Here is a 19,094-nt window from a genome sequence, read left to right as displayed (position 1 = left end):
AAAACCTATATTTTATTTTGGTAATTATTATGATTATCCTTAAGATTCAATAATAATGATATGCAAACACCATGTATACATAAGATAGATTAATAAAATGAGGTGGTAATACAACAAAATTTCATAGTTTTATCAGTTTTGCTCATTCACTACATTCCAACCATTGTTAATAATGTCAACCATACTATTTTGATATTTAAGTGTGCGGTATGATTCTTGTTATTTGGATTTTCAACTTATGCTCAAACGCTTTCATTCCCAAAATATAGTTTTATGTATTCATATGTGATGTTAACATTTTTTAAGAAAGCCTTAAACTTGAATCTCATATATCTAAAAAACTAATACAATGTTTAGGATTAATATTTTTATGTATTTATTTGATATAATTATAACATATTATTTAATAATGGGCTAATGCTACAAAATATTCTATGGCTTTAGTTTAGGAGTATGATAGTGAGTGCGTTTATTAACTGTTCTAAAAAAATTGATTAAAAAATTCAGCCAAAAAAATAATATAGAAAAGTGAGAGAGGGAAATATGTACAAACTCACCGTATAATAGACAAACTAAAAAAATTATTTTGTATACAGTTTGTTAAATTATATGGTATTTTTTTTCTACAAATAAAAAAAATGTTATTATGCTAAAAGATTCTTCTTAGCTATGTATTATCCATGTCACCAAAAAATATCAAATTAACATTAAACTTTTTATCATCGGTAATAATAACATTTTCTATAAACAATATATCATGTTTAATGATATAATATTTATTCAAGATAAAGTTTAATCATATCTTTTAGACAATAATAAAATTTTGCAATTCTTTTAGGTTATATTCACTCAAAGGATAATAAGTTAGATAACATTTTTTAGTGTATACATGTATACTTTCTTTTTCGGTGTAGTCAAAAAGTATTTTATATATTTGGTCTTGAAGATTATAACCAATTTTAAAGTTGAGTTTATTTTGAAAAAAAAACATTTTAGGTCTAAATGGGGTTGAGTTTATTTTGAAAAAAAAAACATTTTAGGTCTAAAATGGAAACAACTACAAAATATAGGGTCTTTTATGAAACAAAAATACATAATTTACCTATTAGTGACATGATAGGTTTGAAATAACAAGTAACACATAAAAGTTGGGTTTTTTTAGGAAAAGAAAAAAATATTAGGTTTAAAAAGAAAAAAAGTTAGAATATAGGGTCTTTTATGGAAATAACCCTATCTTTTATGGGTTGATATACTTGATTCACTACAAACAATGCTCTGATACCAATCTGTCACACCCCAAAACCATGAATGGCGGAAACGTTCTGGGGTGGAGGACGTCATGTAAAGTATCACAATACAATATAACAGTAAATAAGCAAACAACATCATCCATTGCATTAAATATATAATTTTAATACAAGCGTGTTCTGTACAGTTATAGACACCAAAAATAATGTAAATCAAAATAATAAGATGAGTCTTGGATGCGCTCCATCTTCCCAAAAGCTGGTCCCGGTACCTGTCTACTGATGACCTGAGAATACAAGTTATTTTGAAAGAGTTTATCAGCATAAAGCTGGTGAGTTCATAAGTATTTTAGTGTCGGTGTTTGTTATCAAAACGTTTGAACATGTCTCAAGTGTAAGTTTGTAAAATGTATGTAAGTGTTTGTAAAAGTTTGAATCTCTCAGAAAAACCTATATTTTCTATTAAAGTAGACTTCTACCAAGGCTTAACTGTTTTGTATGTTCATTTACTGTAAAAGTGTGTAATTTACTCATGTGTAACTATCATTCTCAAAATATAGTTTCTACATAAATGTTTAAGTGAAAAGATCACTAATTGTGTAAAGAGTAAATTAATATAGTACTGTAGTGTTGTATTATAGGAACTACTGCTGTACTAACTACCTTAAACCGGATTTATATTAAGGTATCATGTGATTAATTGTACCATACTATCGACTGGATAAACAACGAAAAATGTAGGTCGTAAAATGATATGACGTTTGGCACCCGCAGACCTGCAGGTCCGGCTGTAGCTAGTAGCAAGGTGTAGGATAGTCAATCCAGTATAGATCTATACGCAAACTCACGCTCTCCCTCCAAGAGAATTTTGGCTACAACTCGGGCCATGACATTTAAGGCATGCTCCAATATAGTAGATCACAATTGTTAACGTATTCATGTATATGTAATGTATTGTTACTTGTTCTAGTATCGTTGTATATGTTCTTCTCTAGTATAGTTGTATATGTTCTTCTCTAGTATAGTTGTATGTGTTCTCTTTCTAGTATAGTTGTATATGTTCTTCTCTAGTATAGTTGTATATGTTCTTCTCTAGTATAGTTGTATATGTACTCATAGTAATGTAATGTATATGTTCTCATAGTAATAAGTATTGACTCATAAATGAACTGACTCATTGATTTAGAAATTGTAGTAGTATGATCCTGTGTCACCCCGATGGTAACTTAATAATGATGTAACTAATACGCATGAATATGGAAGTACTTCTTATGTCTATATATGTACAATTGATATATAGTTAATATTGAAACGACTTCCGGACGACTACCCGAAATCCCACCAGACCACATCTCAAGCGCGAAAAGGAAATAGGGTGGATGGCCTTCCTAAGCCCTTTAAACATTTCTTATATATATATATATACATATAAGGACATGTAATTTATAAGAAGTATAACAAAGTTTAAATAAAAGTATTTGGTAAGAAAAGAGTTTGTAAAACATTTTGAAGTAAATCAGTTTGATAAACAGTTTGAACAGTGATAAAATCATATGTTCTATAGTTATTAATCACATGTGATTGATGTAATAACTATAAGTATTTAACTTGTATTCCCCCCCCCCCCCCATAAAAGTATTTAAAACATTTAAAAGTAATTCAAAGGTTAATTAACAGGGGTATGAACTCACTTGTGGTGAGTGGATTGGATTGAAGTATCGGATACCGTGCTAGGTGGCAAACGGAGACTTGTACACACGCACGAGCCTAGTTATCATATAATGAACATATGTATAACTAATTAGCCTTATTATAACTAATAATATGATTTGGGACACTCTAGAACCTGAAAACACTTTGTTTCAAGTGTTAAAGTTCACAAGGTTTGCATCCGAGTGCTAGTAGGGCATAACTAGGGTGTTTGGGGTCCAAGGGTAAACTCCTTGGGAGTTTACGGTCTAAATGACCTTTACCCTTGGATTTTACGGCAGTAAACTCTAGGGTTTACGGTCCAAACTCCAAATATTGTAATCCATGAGTTGTTTTGGAGTTTAACAAGTCCATAGAAGCAACCTTGCTAAGTGGTTTAGCTCTTGGAATGGATTAAGACCACAAAACACCCTCCTTGAGGTGTTTACGGCCTAAGGGTATTTTCCCTTGGGTTTACTACCATAAAACCTTATGGTAAGTGGTATTTCCATTGTTTTAAGTCCTTATCACAACTAGGTAAACATCTAAGTTAGTCTTTAGGGTTAGGAAAGGAATATGACTCATTTAAACACCTTTTTGGGTGTTTACGGTTTTGGGGCATCCTTAGACCATAAACACCTATATTTTGTGGTGTTTGATGTTTTACAAAGCTTAAACATATCAATGGAAGGTTCAAATATGTTAAGGTAAGTCTAGGGCTTCAAACTAGGGCTTAAAATGGGACTTAAGCCAAATTTGAGGGACTTTATGGTGTTTGCGGTCCAAGCATCTTCTTGGACCGTGAACACCTCAATCATGGTGTTCTTGGCTGATTTCCTTGATGTTTGTTTGATATACTAGCTTACAAGCACTTAAGGATGAGATTACTTACTATAATGGTGCTTGATTCGAGCTAAAAGGGCCAAGAACACTTAGTGTGTGTTCTTGGTGTTCTTGGTGTTTTGGAAAATCTAAACAAAAACCGGAAATGAATGGATGAATAGATGCACAAACACTAGATTAAGTGTTTTACTAACTTGAAATGGTTAGAACACTTACAAGATCGGAGTTTTGGAATTAAATGTTGGATGATAGTTGAGAGAGTTTTTGGGAGTTTACTCTTTTCACTATTTGGGGAGTAAACACAATGACTACTTTATTGGGGAGTGAACTCATACATAGGCATGAGTTTACAGTTTTTGGGTGATTCCTAAACCCAAAACATAAAAGTTTAGTCGGGTGATTCTAATACGCGAAGTGTTTGCGGTTTTCAAAATAAAAACCCGAGACGACACTTTCTTTCACCCGTTCGTTTAAAAATAATAATAAAATAATTAAACAAACTTTATATTTCTTAAAAATAAGAAATAATGATATTAAATCACGATACGAAGCGGTTGACTTTTAGGGTTTGACCAAAAGAAATTTCGGGTTGTCACATCCTCTGTGGTCCCCCCTTATAAATTGAAGGGTACCCTAAATGAGTTTTCCCTACCCACTTTGTTACCCTAATCGTATCATTTGCTGTATTAAGCCGATTTCGATCTTTTCCCATTTTTGCTACTATAAATTAAGAAGATAGCCTCATAACAAAGATTATCCTACGGTGGTTTTACAGTATTGGACCTAGACATACCAACTGACTATGAGCTTCATGCCATGGAAACGCAAGTGCAGATTGAGGAAATAAGAGATAACATGCGACAGCAGCTAGGCGACTTTAGGGAGGAAATACGTACATGAAAAACATCATGATTGTGATGGTTGTTGTTGTTGGAGTTGTAGTGGTGTCGATGATTGGGGTTTGTGGTTGTAACAAATGCTCTGGGTGGGGATTTTGGTGTGTCTAGTTATGTAGGCAGGTAGCACGATGGCGATTTTATCATTTTTGGGGTTGTCGAAGGTTACTGTTTGTTTTTGTCTAACTTCACCATCTGCTAGTATAATATGTACGTATTAGGGTATGTTTTGTTGTTGGTGATTATGTGTTGTAGAAGATGTTTTTTGTTTATTTGGATCAATGGTGACTTTTGACGGTGTTAGGGTTTTTAGAACCATCTTTTTTTTTTGGGGGGGGTGGGGGGGGGGGGGGTTTGTTAACACGATAACCTCATAGGTAGTGTATGTAAGGTCACTTTGATGAAGGAAATGAAATCTAGTTTGTATTAACCAATGTTTTCATAGGATGTCAGTTAATATTTACTAATGTTGTTGTATGAGTACCTTGCTATATTTGTTTTACAATCACAAACAAACATTCATGTTACGTCAAAGTGCGTTGCTATATTTTTCTTACTACGAGATACAGACATTCATTCATATTCTGCAAAACATACATAACACATTGTTATACGGGAAAATGTCATTACTTGGTATTTTAAGGACACACTAACAAACTTAATAAGACCATAACAAACATGAAAGAAAGACATCTAACCCTAACAAACATACTCCATAAATAAAAAAAACTTCTAATCTAATTCCATTGGTTTGGATGAGGTATCTCCTTCACCATTTTTTCCCTTAACCCTTTTTGCCAACTTTTTCTTTATTATCCTCTCTGACTTTTTCATTAACTTGACTATACCTTGTTGTTGGCCCTAATTCTTATTCACAACACCTCCACCTTCACATTTTCCCTTTTTGACACCATTTCCACTTCCACCTTCACCTTCACACTTTCCCTTTTTCACACCACTTCCCCCTTAAGATTAACCCTTTCCCTTCTTCAAACCACTTCCACCTTCACCTTCAGCCTCCCTCTTTTTTACCTAGCAATTTTGGGGCCTTGACACTGCATCACAGGTTGACTTGTTATGCCATGCCTTTTTACAAACGCCACATACAATCCTTTTTCATGACTTCGATATTCTGCTTGATCCACTAGCTTATGTACTGTCCCTTTTCCTTATTTTAGTAGGTCTCCCTGGCATCTTCTTTTTCAATGGTAGCAATGATGCTATGCAGTCTGTTGGGAGCCACATTGGACTCTCATTCATACTTCATATTGAGTACTTGTAAGTGTTCATATATATTGCAACACAATATAAAGGATCAATAAATGCCTCAACATTTCTGTTTGCATAAGAAATGGACGACACTAAATGAACACAATCATGCCCATTTAGTTTCCATACCCTATAAGTGCATGTTTTCTTTTCCAAATCAACACCTTATGACTCTCCTAAGTTTCTTGTTTCAAAGGTATTCAGTCCACTAGGAAGAATTTGTCAATACCTACACATAAACACAGTTGCTATGAGATAATATGGTTAAAAAAGAGTGACAAAAAAGAACAAATCTTTGTTGGATCTTTAATTCATTTATGGCAAGCCTTATGTTTCGACATACATTAAAACATCCCCATCCACGACCTTTCTGTCTCAAACTACACATCCTCTGCATCACATATAGTATGATATCCTCCAACATAGTAATAATTGGTTTCTTCCTAACATCCAAGATAACATTGTTAAAGCTTTCAGACAACCCATTCTCAACAACATTACACCAATTCTGTTTGAAAGAATCTTTTGGACCATGACTGTAGGTTCCTTCCCATAAGATGCACATATGTAGCAGGGCTAATCATTTGAATCTATTTCATTGCAGTATTGAAAAGAGGTTCAGTTGATGCCTTACAAGCCTTCCAAAACAATGCTTTATATTTAGCACTAGAAAATTTCTTGTTGAGTTGGACAGGACATGCTTTCCACATTACCTATGTTCTATGTCTGGGAATAAATCCTCTACTGCTTCAATTAACCCCTGCAGTTACATCATAAGGACATTTACAACTAGATCATAAATGAAACACCTAAATCATAACATAATGAACACAAACATACCTTATGTTGATCTAACATCAATGTCCTACCATACCTAGAGTTAAGATGCAGATCTTCTTGTAGATGTTCTTGAAAACATTTCTAATTGTCTTTATTTTCTACACAAACCATATCCAAAACCTATTAGGTAGATATGATTGTTTCCTTCCCTCCCAAAAGCACGTAATAATTGACCAGTACACATTCCTTTAAAAAAAACACCCATCCAAGTTTATAATCCCTATACATCTAGTTTTCCAACCATGCTTTAGTGCATTAAAACACACACACACACACACACACATATATATATATATATATATATATATATATATATATATATGTGTGTGTGTGTGTGTATATATATATATATATATATATTGCTAAAGTAAGTTTTCCCATCTGGCATAGAGTTCACATACAACTTGACTGTTGACCATGGATTTGACCTTCTTATCTCCTCACCATAGGAACATAACTTTGCATAATTTTCCACTATGGTACCTTCAACAAGAGACACTGCATGTTGCTTAGCTCTCCTACACTATCCCATACTAATCTATATGTCAACTTTAGTCTTTACTTCCTCTTTTAGCATCCTAACATTGAGTTTCTCATTCTCAAGAACTTCCCTGGTGAAATGAATGCCAATCCATCTATAATTACCAATTGAACCTAACTTCAAATTCCTGGCACGATTATGCTCATTGATAAGGGACTTGATTTGGAATGAGTGCTCCTTACTCATCGATGAATCCCAAAGCCTAAATGTGTATTCACTATCACAAAACTTAACCAATAACCTTTTACTGTCATCTTTTCATAGTATAGTTGATACCCATTGGCTACAACATAATTACAAAGCATGAATTTCAATTGTTTAGGGTTGGTGAACCTCGTACCTAGAATTGACAACTGCTTCTTCCAAGGTATGACTTCATTAAATATTGGTTTGCCTTTCACATCTGGGATATTTTCATTTTCATCATCTTTTGGATTTTCACCTTCTGTGACATCCTCATTGTCATTTGCATGACTTACTCCTTCATAGGTTACTCCTTTTATGTTGCTCTGTTATGAACTCATGAACTTAGTTAGGTCAAATACCATTTTCCGTTTCGATTGGCATATTTGACATAACAAAACAATTTTCCTCATTTTCATTTTCCTTAGTTACGTGCAGAGTAGTACCAAAATGGTCCATGTAAACAGGCAACTGTACTCCATATCGATAAGCAATATCTATAAACTCTTGATATTGAAGTTCATTAAAAATCAAGGTTAAACCTTCTAGGATTTCTAAATCAGGTTGACAATAATAAAGCTTCTCACACTTCTCTTATGTGAATCGTTCAAGAAAATCCACAAATTCAGTATAAGACATACCCGCAAAATCGATATTCTCGAACACATGATGAATACCATCATAGTAGCAAAAAAGTTTGTTGATGAACGTACCTTAGAAATGAACTTTGATTGAGATTAATATAGCCATTGACACTCGACAGGAAATTTGGATGGGCTAATATGACATTTTCCCTTGGGAATTTCATATCAACTATGTCTCCATTATTGTCTTCTATCTTCGATCCTTAAGGCTGCAGGGATTGCTTCTTGTATCAACATAGAGCAACATATGTCATTACGACCACCATGACCATGGTTAGAGGCGGTGGAGTTGATGTCGACAACAAGTAGTGGCATAGACTTGATGGCGACGATCACGGTTTTGTTGTCAATTGTCATAAGCTCCAAATGAGAGGAATTAGAATGTCGTTCATTTTGTTGGTGTGTTTCTTAGAGAATCGACTTTGATTGGGGCTCATAGAAGGGTGGTAGCGGGTTTATTATTGGATCAAGGTGGAGACACCATCATAATGTTCATTTAATCCAAAAATGAGGTTGGGAACCACAAATGAGTGGTATCTTATTTATAAAACTATGTACCTATGAATGTAAAACCAAATGTAAACCACTTACCTAGAAATAAGTTAACCCATAACACCCTATCATAATAATAATTATAATTTTTGAGCAGTTATAATAAAGTTCAATGATAAATCGCGTATAAAAATAGTTAAATTGTTAAATGTACACGGAAAACATAATATATTACTATTTCAAGTCATTCCTCATATCCCCGTACTTAACATTTAATATATTTCTTTTTCAAATAAGTAAAATAACAAGCATAAACTATAATATCCAAACATATTTATAGTTTTTGATCAGCTACAAAGAGTCTTTAATATATTTCTTTTTTCAAATAAGTAAAAGTAACAAGCATAAACTATAATATCCAATCATATTTATAGTTTTTATCACCTACAAAGAGTCTACAAAGAGTTTAATGATAAATTATATAAAAGAATATTTAATAACTAAATATCTACACCCTATATTACTCTATAAAGTCAATAACTCTTTAAAGAGTTTTTCATGATCTTCGAGAAAAGGCCTTAATATATAAGTATTTTCTTTACATTTTACAAATAGAATGTTTCTAGGACAATGAAAGGGCATCTTTCTTTGTCATTACACAAAGAAACATCCAAAAGAAAAGTTATCTTTGTAAATAATCAATCAAGATTCCACTTTCAAAACTTGTTATGAATGCAGTAGTAATATAACCGAATTCATAAACAAAAAACATATGGAAACTATTCAAGACTAACCAAATTCATCACAATTCTACCTAAACAAACCCTTACCAACAACTTTACCAAAAACAAAAACTTCTTTTTTTTTCCAATAAATCATGTTTTTTAGACTCTACAAATCACCACAAAGCAAGGTAAAAGAGCTTTAGGGCTAAGCAAATAAAGATCCTCGATATTCGAATGAACCCCAACTTTCCCAGCCAACGAATCAAACCCCGATTGCCCTGAAATCTCTTGAATGTTCTCTAGTGGCCTATGAACCCTCCCTGCAATCACCCTACACACCATTAAAGCTTTTCGTGTATCTAAACTATCATCGCAAACTTCTATCGATTCAAAAGCTCTAACACTAGTCGAAGTTGTGAAAACCCCAATACCACCCTTGAGTTCCTTAGGTGTCGAAAACCCATTTCTTATAATCCGACAAACACAACATTTATCGGAGATACAAAGGCTAGAATGGCCGTTGATTCCAAGAGAACAGGAGATTGTGGTGCCATAAAACCTTAAAAGTTCATTCCCATCTGCTAAACAACGTGGGTGTTTCTTTGGTAGTTTGCTAGCTTTCGTTTTCACTAACTCTCGATAGTCTTCGAATCTAGATAGTGTTTTTTGCATGTTGTGGACTTTTAGAACCTTCTCGATTCGACCCGAAGTGTTCTCGGACTTTAACCAGCTCGATCTACAGATGATTTCCACGATCTTTCTAGAAGAATCACCCTCCATAAGTTCAGTCACTAGCAAAAACAAAAAAAATAAACAAAAAAAGAACAAGAATATACATTAAAAATCTCTACTTTTTTCATGATTCAGACAAATTTATCGATTCAAGAACATAAAGATTGAATCTTGATTGATTTTAATGAATTAGTATTTACCTGCGTGTTTTGAGAGATGATGGGCTTCAAGATTTTCCCACTTTCCAAACTGTTTACCACACTTATGGCACGTGACTGCGCCAGAAGACCCATAAGATTCTGTTTCCATGGAAGGTCTAGGTTTTTGTGGGATTCCAATTCCGTTCTTTCCGGTTGAGTTACCGGAATTCGCGATTCCATTCCCGTCTGATGATGAAACCGTTCTTCTTGTAGGTGTTTGATGATTCTTGAAAGTATGCATTGTTGGGTGTCCACCAGGACCAGGTGTACCCGGCATCAATGTACCCACGAAAGTAGACCCATCGGCGCCGCCGCCGGTGGCGGCGGCGCCACCGCTAACATCGTGAAACCCGCCACCGAAGCCGGTGATTTTAAGCTCACATCTTGAATCGTTGAGAATAACTTCATGGGTAATTGGGTTTAGAAACTCGCTGCTTCCGATAGATCTAGGACTACAACTCACTGGCTTTTCTGAATGCCTCTTACTGCCGCCATTGATGACATCTTTGAGATTTGCGATGGACCTTGAACAACCCGACCGACCTGATTTTCGGGTCAAGATTGTTGCGAGTTGTTTCTTGGATTTCGGGTCATGGACCTCCGATGGCTCCGATTTGCAATGGAGAGATTTCTTCAAGGAGAACCAAACTGTTGGCATATCTTCTTATTCTTCTTCAAGCTTCCCCCTTTTCTGAACTTTTTAAAAGCAAAAACTTTTTGTACCCATTTCCAAAAAGCTGAAAACTTTTGATAAAATAAAAAATCAAGAAAATGAAATTAAGAGGTTTGAAGTGGAAGAAGGAGAAGTTGAGTGGCATCAATAAATGACAAGTAATTCTGTTCAAATGAAAATAAAGATTTTCTGACAGCTATGAAATAGAAGAGAAAGGCATTCACGAGCGACCTATAAATTAAATGAAACATTTTAATTTTCAAAATTAATGGAATATTTTTAGGAAATAATGTATTCAGAAAAACAGAAACTGGAATTTGATCTATTTATGTAGTCATATAGATATGATACGTACCAGTGTGAGTTAATTGTCACATGCTTTTTGGCTTTTTTTAGCCTAAATCGTGGTTCATTTTTCCGTTTTTTTTTTTCAACATAGATATGTCATATTATCTAAAAAAATATAATTTTGTATTTAATGTTTAAAATAAATTTTAAAACGCCAAGAATTTATGAAATGGAAACCGATAACCATGATGCATGTGTATAGAAGAAAACGTGATGATTCTGATGCTTTTTAGTTCGGTGGTTTAATGTATTTTTTAATGATAAGTTGAAATAAAAAATAATAATAAAAATCGAAATAGTGGACGACTGGACGTAAACATTTGTATTTGATATTTCCTTATATATTAAATATTAAATCAGAAGATAGATTGGTCTTATATGAATATGGAAGATGTAAGGTTCATACTTGAACTATTTTGTTAGTGTAATTATTTATTTATTTTGTAAAGTTGTATTAATAGTGTAGGTTGTTTTAGAACAAACAAAAGGAATCAAAAATTTAATACCCAATGAGGTTTATAAAATAAAAATAAAAACAGAAAATTGCATCTTCTGAATATAGTTAATCCTTCTATGTAGAATTTCACTCATTAACTATTAAACTTCATTCTTAAAACCAAAATCTATAAAATAAAAACTAAAACGTAAATAAATGAAAAAGTTGTTAAAAGAAAAGATATAAACTTGTAACATTCAATTAATTAATAAATGTAATTTTGGAAAGATTGAAAAGGCATGATTCCTTTTAGTTTTGTTTTACATATAAATATAGGAAGATTTTTATAACATAAAACTGTTAAAACACTTGTGTCGTACTCGTTAGGCCACAAGTTAAATGAGGAGTCGTTGTACCAAAACGATGATTAATTAATTATATGTTAACACTAATCACTAATCTATCAAAGTTTTGCACATGTTACCCATTGAATGTGTCTTAACCCAAACTGGTAATTAGGTTATAGTTTTCAAGGGTGCATTCCTACTTTTTGAAGTTTGTTGAGTCATGAACTTGTTTCTTCGTATTATGCATTAACGATATATAATTATCATAGACTTGGATCAAATAATTAAAAGACAAATTTACATCATCTATTCCTATTGGTTGCGACAATTAGCATGTTAAAGACGAAACATCAAAACTCCTTTTATGGTTTGGTGTCCTTTAAACATTATTTAATTAGGCGGTGTTTAATTAATTTTATTTAGGTTGTTTATTCTATTTTATTATTATTTTTTTGAAACGGCAAACTAACTAACCTACTCCTAAATAATCATTTATGTTTCTACCAAGACTTGAATCCATGACCTCTCCTATGAGAGGATCACTCCTTAGTTTATTGGTGGTTTCATATCATTATAAACTAAAAAAATTGTTTGGATAAAAATAGCTTATAACGGTCGTAAATCGCTAATGTAACATCACAAAAATTCATAAAAAAAATTCATTTTAAAACATAAAGTCATACAAACACTAATTCCAAATCCAACCAATATCAATTAAAATTTTACATTAGGGTATAAGTCAGAAATAGCCAATGCGAAAAACTCTAAGGAATGTTGTAAAGTCACGTCGGGTCCTTCCCTTTAGAACCAGAATTATCTGAAACCATAAGCACGAAGCTTAATGAGTTCCCCAAAAATATTGCATACCATTCATACATTTCGGCACAACACAATAACATATCCATTTCGCCCCCGAGTCCCTTCCGACTCAATCGGTATTTTCCAACCAAACGGGTCTATTTCACCCCGCGACCATTTCACCATCGGGTCTATTTTACCTCCCGAGTCCCTTCCGACTTAATTGGTATTTTTCAACCAAATGGGTCTATTTCACCCCCTACAACTAAGCAAGCAGTCATGTCGGCAAGAGTCACAAAGACAACAAGCACATACAAGCATTTGAGAAAGTGTCACAAAGACAACTATCATCCTACAAATATAATCCAGTAGGCCAGTATTTTTGCATTCGACCTACGAGTACAGTGAAAAGACTCACCTCGATTTGAAGATAGCCAAATCTCACACACACGTTGCTGCTACGAAGGCTCCTCACACTGAACATATCAAAACCAACCTTAATTAAGAATTAGGGTAATAATCATAATCAAGGGTCCAAAACACACACATACACACACACACACACTTTCTCTCTCTCTCTCACACACACACTCTCTCTCTCTCTCTGTATATATATATATATATATATATATATATATATATATATATATATATATATATATATACGGTAAAAGACCATTCTACCCCTTCTAAGCTAGCCACAATCAAACATGGCCAATCCCTAAAAAATGACTCATTTCCCCTTCTGGGAGTAAGCCATGCGTACTCCTTCCTTATGCCCTGCGTACCGAAATTTCACAGAAAACAAACGGGGCAAAACCGTTATGCGGTGCATACTTAGTGGTTATGCCCTACGTACTCAAAAAGCTACCAAAATCCAATTTGAGTCCTTAATACCTTAAGACCACACATCCAACTCTCAGATTGACACCTAATGGATCTCTAAAGTCATAAAGTTCCTGACTTTATGACTTTGCATGGCTTAATGGAGTCCAAAACCAAACCTAGGTTCCTTAACATTCTCTATTGACTCCAAACCCTTGCATGGGTGAAAAAGCAACTATTAAGATCCCATTTTCATGTCTTAGAATCCCCAGAAATGACAAGATATGACAATCAAAAGCTCTGGAGAGCTTTTACTCACAAGAACCAAAACCATGGGAACAAAAGCATGAAAACTTCAAGTTAACCTATACCTAAACCAAGGAATCATAAAGGTTCAAGCTTTATACCTTCTGAGGCTAGCAAATAGGATGGAAGTTCTGGATCCTCAAGTTCCAAGCTCACCAATGCTCCTTTAATGGATTCCTTCATCACCAAAACAGAAAAAACTCAATTAAAATGATCAAAGTCTTCACAGAGTAGCTAGGGTTTTGAAATGACTGCTTTGGGGAGAGTGGAGGTTGAGCATGAAAAGGCCTAAAAGGACTTAAGGTGTTTAAATATGGTCTCAACCCTATAAATTTGGGTTTTGAGGTCAACTTAAGTATGCCTTGCGTATTCACCATGTACATTTAGCGCACAATTTGATGTCCACGTTACCCTTAATGATGCCCTGCGTACACCTCGTGTATGCCCAACGTACATGTCATAGTCCAAAAATCTAGCCCAATTTCAAAAAGTCATAACTTCTTCATTTTAACTCCGATTTTAGGGTTGTTTATATGCACGGGAAGGTATTAAAGAGATCCATAATCCTATATAGTTACTTTTGACTTACCAAAAACCAAACTAAAACCATAACCCCCTCAAGAAGCCTGATCTATAACTTTTCCCTTTCTACCCTTCGGTCTAACACACAAATCAAAGGGTTTGGGCCTTACAACCAACATTATTAACCTTCAATAAGGTCTAAAACTCCTTCCCTCAAATCCCAAAACCATTTTCATGATCAAACTTCGGATCACGCCTCCGAATTAAGAAATGACCCAAAAGACGGTGTTACAACCCTCCCCTACATAAATTATATTTCGTCATCGAAATCATTCCTTACTACTTCTTCCACCACACAAGCCGATCCAGACATAACTTCCTGAAATTCAATTAAGGTTGTGATGTCGCCTCATACTGATGATTTTCCTTCAATATTGCAATCAAACCCCAGCCTTAGTAGAAATCATATACCCTGATGAAGAAACAACCCTTGCCAAACCAACTTTAACCAATGAAGAGTAACCATCACTACTCTACCCAAAATCCAAAAAACCAATACCATGTTTGACTTCTAGACAGACATAACCACTCTAAAACACAACCAAAAATAACTTCATTTTGCAACCTAGACCAACAACCCTCTTCGTCCTTGAATTATCCCACTAATTTTGGAGGAACAAAACCCTTAAACATTCACCAATGTTGATAACCATGTACCCGAAAGCAAGGATGACTCCCAATGCAAGTCTCAATCTTTGTTGCCAAGCTAATACATAACCCACATTATGATAACCAAAAATTTGCATGTTTGATATATCTAAGATCTCCTGCATCCATGAAGACCCTCTACTAAACTGGGTTGCAAAACCCCAAACTGTAACGCCCGAGTTTCAGGGCTAAGCATTTTTAGAAAATGTAATAGTCTAGGTCAACTAGTGTAACTCTTTTTGAAGTAATAAAGATGAAATATTTGAGTATTGTGTGTATTTATGTGCTTATTATTTAATTATAAATGTATAATTGATAAAGAATGAAAATAAGCATCAAAATTAAAGTGTGAGATAAGCCCGATATCTTTATATAAAGTTGTCGTGATCTAAACAAGGATTCCGGAGATATAAAGAACGTCGAAATCCGAGTTATAACGAAGAAGTTCGCGACGGAACCGACACGATACCGGGAAGTGTAAATAGTGAATTTACGATAGCACGAGATTTAGCCTTAGCAATCTAAACGAAAGTCGTAGAATATGTTAAATTAAGAGCGTCGATAAAAGGACGCCCAAATCTGACTTCGTATGAGGAAGTTATGATTTTTCGAAGTTTTGGATTAGCAATGTACAACCCGAAATTCGAATATTAGATCGAGCGGTTTTTAGCCAACACAACCTAAACGAGAATCGGAGATCTCGTTAAGAGTAGCATAACGAGAAAAAGATGGGCAAAAACGGACATTGGATGAAGAAGTTATGAGAATTTAACGGACCAATCATGTCCCGGCCTGTTAATAATATAACTTTTAAAATAAAGTCAAAATTTGCCGATGGAGTCTAAATGAAAGTTGTAGAGTACGTTCCCACCTTCGCGTGGATATAAAGAACGTCGAAAATGGAGCTCGTATGCGAAAGATACTAATTTTTGAAGTTTGGATCCAAAATTGCGAAACTGATGAAGAGGAGTGCTGACGTGGCAGCGATCTAGACCGTCCATCACAGATCAGTAGCCGCTTCGGATTTGCGCCACATAGCCTTCGCAATTACGCCCAACGTCCGATCTCGGAACGTGCCGTGTACGCAAACCTTTCCCTCGATCCAGCTTAAGCCACATTGCACCATCGATTGCTCGCCACCTCGCACCTTATCCGAAAGAACGCGCAGCGTAAAACCGAGGCTTCGCACCTATAAATACCTGCGAAGGGATCCGAGCATTTCACACCATTCTCCTTCTCTCTTTAAAATACTTTCTCTCTCTAAGGGTTTTAACCCTCCCCTAAGCCTAGGTGAACCCCTAGCACCCTAAGGAAGCACCGAGGCTCCCAGAGTCCCGAGAAAAAGGGTCTTTCGGTTTCGAAACGCTGCTCCAAATAAAGCCTGATTGTCTTTAAAATATGCTGTAAGTGAGCTACGCTTACGCAATTTTTAATATAACTTTCAAATAATTATAGGAATGTTATTAGGTCCTTAAAATAATTATTTAGGCTATTATTATGAGTTATATTAAGTGTTACTTAACGCTTATATAATAATAATAATAGTCAGACTATTAATTTCCGCGGTTGACGTTAGACTAAACCCTAGTGGTATTGATACTAGGTTGTATCAAAGGAAAATTGTTTTGAGAGTATCGAAGCGTTGTCCGAGTGCTGAGTCACCACCTTTCAGGTGAGTGCATAGTTACTTTCAGCTTACACATAGATATGAAGTATTTTATATAAATTACGTGTTGTGTGTGCATATTATCTGTATACTTGCTATCTATGCTGGATGAACAATTTTATACATGTTTTAAATGATTTAAACTGTATATGTATTTTATATCTACAGAATATGTTGGGTAAAACATGGGTAGATGTAATAGTTGTTGTGTGACAAAATAAAATAATGAGAGGCCTCGTTATAGATGTTGTTGATGATCCAGTCATCTAGCGGAGTATAGATGATGACCACAGACTATTCTAGACAGTCCAGTGGAACACTAGCAGGCTCGCAACCTGTAGGTGTTTATTTGAACTGTGTGTTTATTTGAACTGTGTGCTCACCAGGTGTACTCCATCCCCCAAATGGTTGCCTTAAGGACATTTATTACTGAGGAATCCCCTTAGCAGTAGTGTCCATCCTGATGATAGTCCTTAGACTAGGTCCCTTGTGTTAGATGTTTTAGGGACGTAAACTGAGGATAACAGGAACGGGTAATCGGGTTTGTTTGGTTTTGATAAAGCTAATAACTTATTTATTGTGGGTTGAAAACCCTATGTGCTCACCAGGCTCCCAAGCCTGACCCACTCAGTTTCTTGTATTACAGGTAGTGGCGCATGAGCATAGATGTGATGTCTTGGGATGAGAGATTAATGAATTTTAGGCCCGTAAATACGGAATAATGTAGTAAGGCCTATGTTGTATTGTTTATGCTTATGATCTGTATCGAACATGACATCCCGAGTCTTTTTAATAAAATACATTTCTACGGAAATGCTTTTGATAAATCTTTATCATATTTTGTTTTGGGACAAATTCCGCAACACTTTTATTTAAAATATTACTCTTATTTTTAAACAAAGCATAAACAAAATCGGTATTTTCTGGCCGTGAAAATGGGGATGTCACACTAACCGCCCACTGAGTCTGGTAATCTTACGTATGGTCGCACCACGAGACTCTGCCCAAGAGTCTAATTGATACAGGATATCCTAGCCTATTTTCAACATGGCTCCAAAAACATTTATGTTCCAACCAAGGACAACATAACCAACGACCACACAAATTCTAAATAATCCACTTCTTCCCAGGTGAATGCTATCGGCCCAACCATAGTATTACATAACGACCGGTTCCAAATCGGCCTATACCCTACCTCAATCCCATGAATGATGTGGCCCTTCCATGGTCTCCCAACCAGCCATGCGATGGTCTAACTTAACCTAGTGAAGGCTACTATCCATATAGTAGGCCTTCAACATCTTCTTAACATCTTAACAACCTAGTGAATGCTACGTGCCACCCCGCATCTTACATCACTTCTATCACAACTTACCAATCTAGTGAGCACTAAGATCCACCTCGCGATCTTACAACACTTCTACCACTTCCTACCAAGTTAGTGAATGCTACAGGCTACCCCACAATCTTACAACACTTTTACCACTGCCTACCAATCTAGTGAATGCTACGAGCCACCCCACAATCTTACAACGCTTCCACAACAGTCATGGACCCAACCTGTGGTCCTATCTTCCATCTTCCATACCAAAATATAATCAATCATAAGTCGAAACCTCATACAACTATATCCCAAGAAGGTTTTCGGGTCGTGCTTCGTACCCCAAATCCTTCATTAGACAAGAACAGACAGAGAGGTTCTAACATCACCCTCACGTTGAACCTAGTCATGAATCCATAATGTGTCATAGTAGCTGCTTCATGTCCTCAAAGAGATAACCCTGAATCTTCAAACTTCGCTTCCCTGATTAAAACCGACCACTTACATTATGCCTTGCATAATCCTTGACTCATACTCGAACCTAACTGGCTACTCACTTGCCTAAGGTGTGAAACTCCTCTTGGTTTCACACTCGAAATTGTTCCCATTAATCCAAACGTTTCTCCCTCACTTGGATTCAACTGCACTCTGCCAAACTCAAAACCGATGGATTTCCGAACCATTTCACAACCCTAACTGACGACGAAGAACAACTAAACCACCCTTTATCGGAACAGACAGATGACCAATCCAACAACTCACTTGGCGAAAGACCAATGTGCTCAGAACATCTCCAACATATACAATTCAATTTCCCTTGAAAATATCATGCCTAAAATAAAA

General features: G+C 35.1%; 1 protein-coding gene across 1 annotated transcript; it reads right to left on the bottom strand.

Annotated features, from left to right (window-relative positions):
• Positions 1–9,481: 9,481 nt before the first annotated feature.
• LOC145018410 (uncharacterized) lies at positions 9,482–11,184 on the bottom strand. Its single transcript, XM_078976301.1, has 2 exons — positions 10,302–11,184; positions 9,482–10,160 (listed from the first exon to the last, which is right to left on the bottom strand). Exons 1-2 carry the CDS (start codon positions 10,957–10,959, stop codon positions 9,529–9,531), a joined length of 1,290 nt encoding a protein of 429 aa, XP_078832427.1. The 5' UTR covers positions 10,960–11,184; the 3' UTR covers positions 9,482–9,528.
• Positions 11,185–19,094: the final 7,910 nt, after the last annotated feature.

The sequence above is a fragment of the Lactuca saligna genome, chromosome 9 (assembly GCF_052625555.1).
Source record: "Lactuca saligna cultivar CGN05327 chromosome 9, ASM5262555v1, whole genome shotgun sequence".
Classification (NCBI taxonomy): Eukaryota; Viridiplantae; Streptophyta; class Magnoliopsida; order Asterales; family Asteraceae; genus Lactuca; species Lactuca saligna.
The sequence above is the reverse complement of the archived record's forward strand: the minus strand, read 5'-3'. Positions and strand labels throughout refer to the sequence as shown.